The following is a 1,323-nucleotide window of genomic DNA, read 5'->3' as shown; positions in this document are numbered from 1 at the left end:
AGTATACATCCTCTGCTTCCACAATCAGCTTAACCTATCATCCTTCGCTGATTTTTTTTGGCCTGTTCAAAATTCTTCCGCATACCAAGATCGTGCAGAGGCGTAGAGACATCCTATGGCATCCGGCTAGCATTCTACAGGAAGACGTTTTACAGGAAAATACAGCAGAGTCTTCCAGAGTAGAGAAGCCTGAGTTTTTCTTCATCAAGTTTGGAGCTTGAAGAAAGGTGAAAATAGCTGAGGTGGATCATGTTATTGATTTTATTGTTCGTTCACTTGCACGTGATATTGCAAAGGGTATGAAAGCCGTGGAATTGCTTTTAGAGCTTTCAAAGGATATGGCTGTGTGTGAACAGATTGGCAAGGTACAAGGTTGTATCCTCCTCCTTGTAACAATGTCAAATAGTGACAATCCTAAAGCTGCTAAGGATGCAAACGAAGTTCTGGAGAATCTCCCATACAGTGAGCATAATGCAGTGCAAATGGCACAGGCGAACTATTTCAAGCCTTTGATACAGAACCTGAGAGAAGGGTCTGACACAATGAAAATTGTTATGGCAAGTAAGTTGTCAGAGATAGGTTTAACAGATCAAAACAACGCTGCATTGCTCAAAGAGGGAGTTGTATTTCCACTTCTTGAAATGATTTCAAATGCTAATTTGAAGTCAAAATTAGCAGCCATTGGGGCACTTCAGAATCTTTCAAGTTTACCTGAGAATGCTTTACAAATGATCAAAGATGGGGTGGTCCGACCCATCTTGGACCTTCTATGCACACCACTGTCAACTGTATTGGCTTTGAGAGAAAAAGCTGCTAATACCTATGCAAACCTTGCTATGTCTACAGCATTGCCCCAAAGAACAAATGACACAACAGCTGCATTATTGGAATCTGATGAGATCATATACCAACTATTATCTTTAATAAATTTGACACCACCTTGAATACATGGAAGCATTGTTCGAGCATTCCATGCCATTTTTTGTGTACCAGCGGCTGTTGAGGCAAGGACAAATTTAAGAGAGGGAGGAGAAATTCAAGTATTGCTTCCCTTTTTGTGAAGCTACATACTCTGAAATGCGAGCTTATGCTGTGAAACTGTTGTTTATCTTGTCTCAAGATGGAGATAAAAGAAAATTAGCAGAACATCTTGGAGAAAAATATATGAAATGTTTAGCAAAACTTATCTCAACATCTTCAAATGAAGAAGAGAAAGTTGCCGCAGTCGGAAAGTATTGTCATGTTAGGAACAGAAATTTGAATTAAAGTTAACTAATGGAAAAACAGTGATTTTGCATGAAGTGAATCTACCATGAAACAAAC

General features: G+C 39.2%; 1 protein-coding gene across 1 annotated transcript; it reads left to right on the top strand.

Moving 5' to 3' along the window:
• Positions 1-299: 299 nt before the first annotated feature.
• On the top strand, positions 300-944 carry LOC149186321 (uncharacterized). Its single transcript, XM_089409301.1, has one exon. It carries the CDS (start codon positions 300-302, stop codon positions 942-944), a length of 645 nt encoding a protein of 214 aa, XP_089265427.1.
• The last annotated feature ends 379 nt before the right edge of the window (positions 945-1,323 follow it).

This window comes from Pinus tabuliformis, chromosome 3_1, assembly GCF_031772625.1.
Source record: "Pinus tabuliformis cultivar Carrire ecotype Pingquan chromosome 3_1, CPIR1, whole genome shotgun sequence".
Lineage (NCBI taxonomy): Eukaryota > Viridiplantae > Streptophyta > Pinopsida > Pinales > Pinaceae > Pinus > Pinus tabuliformis.
Note: the sequence above shows the minus strand (reverse complement) of the source record. Positions and strands in the feature narration are given on the sequence as shown.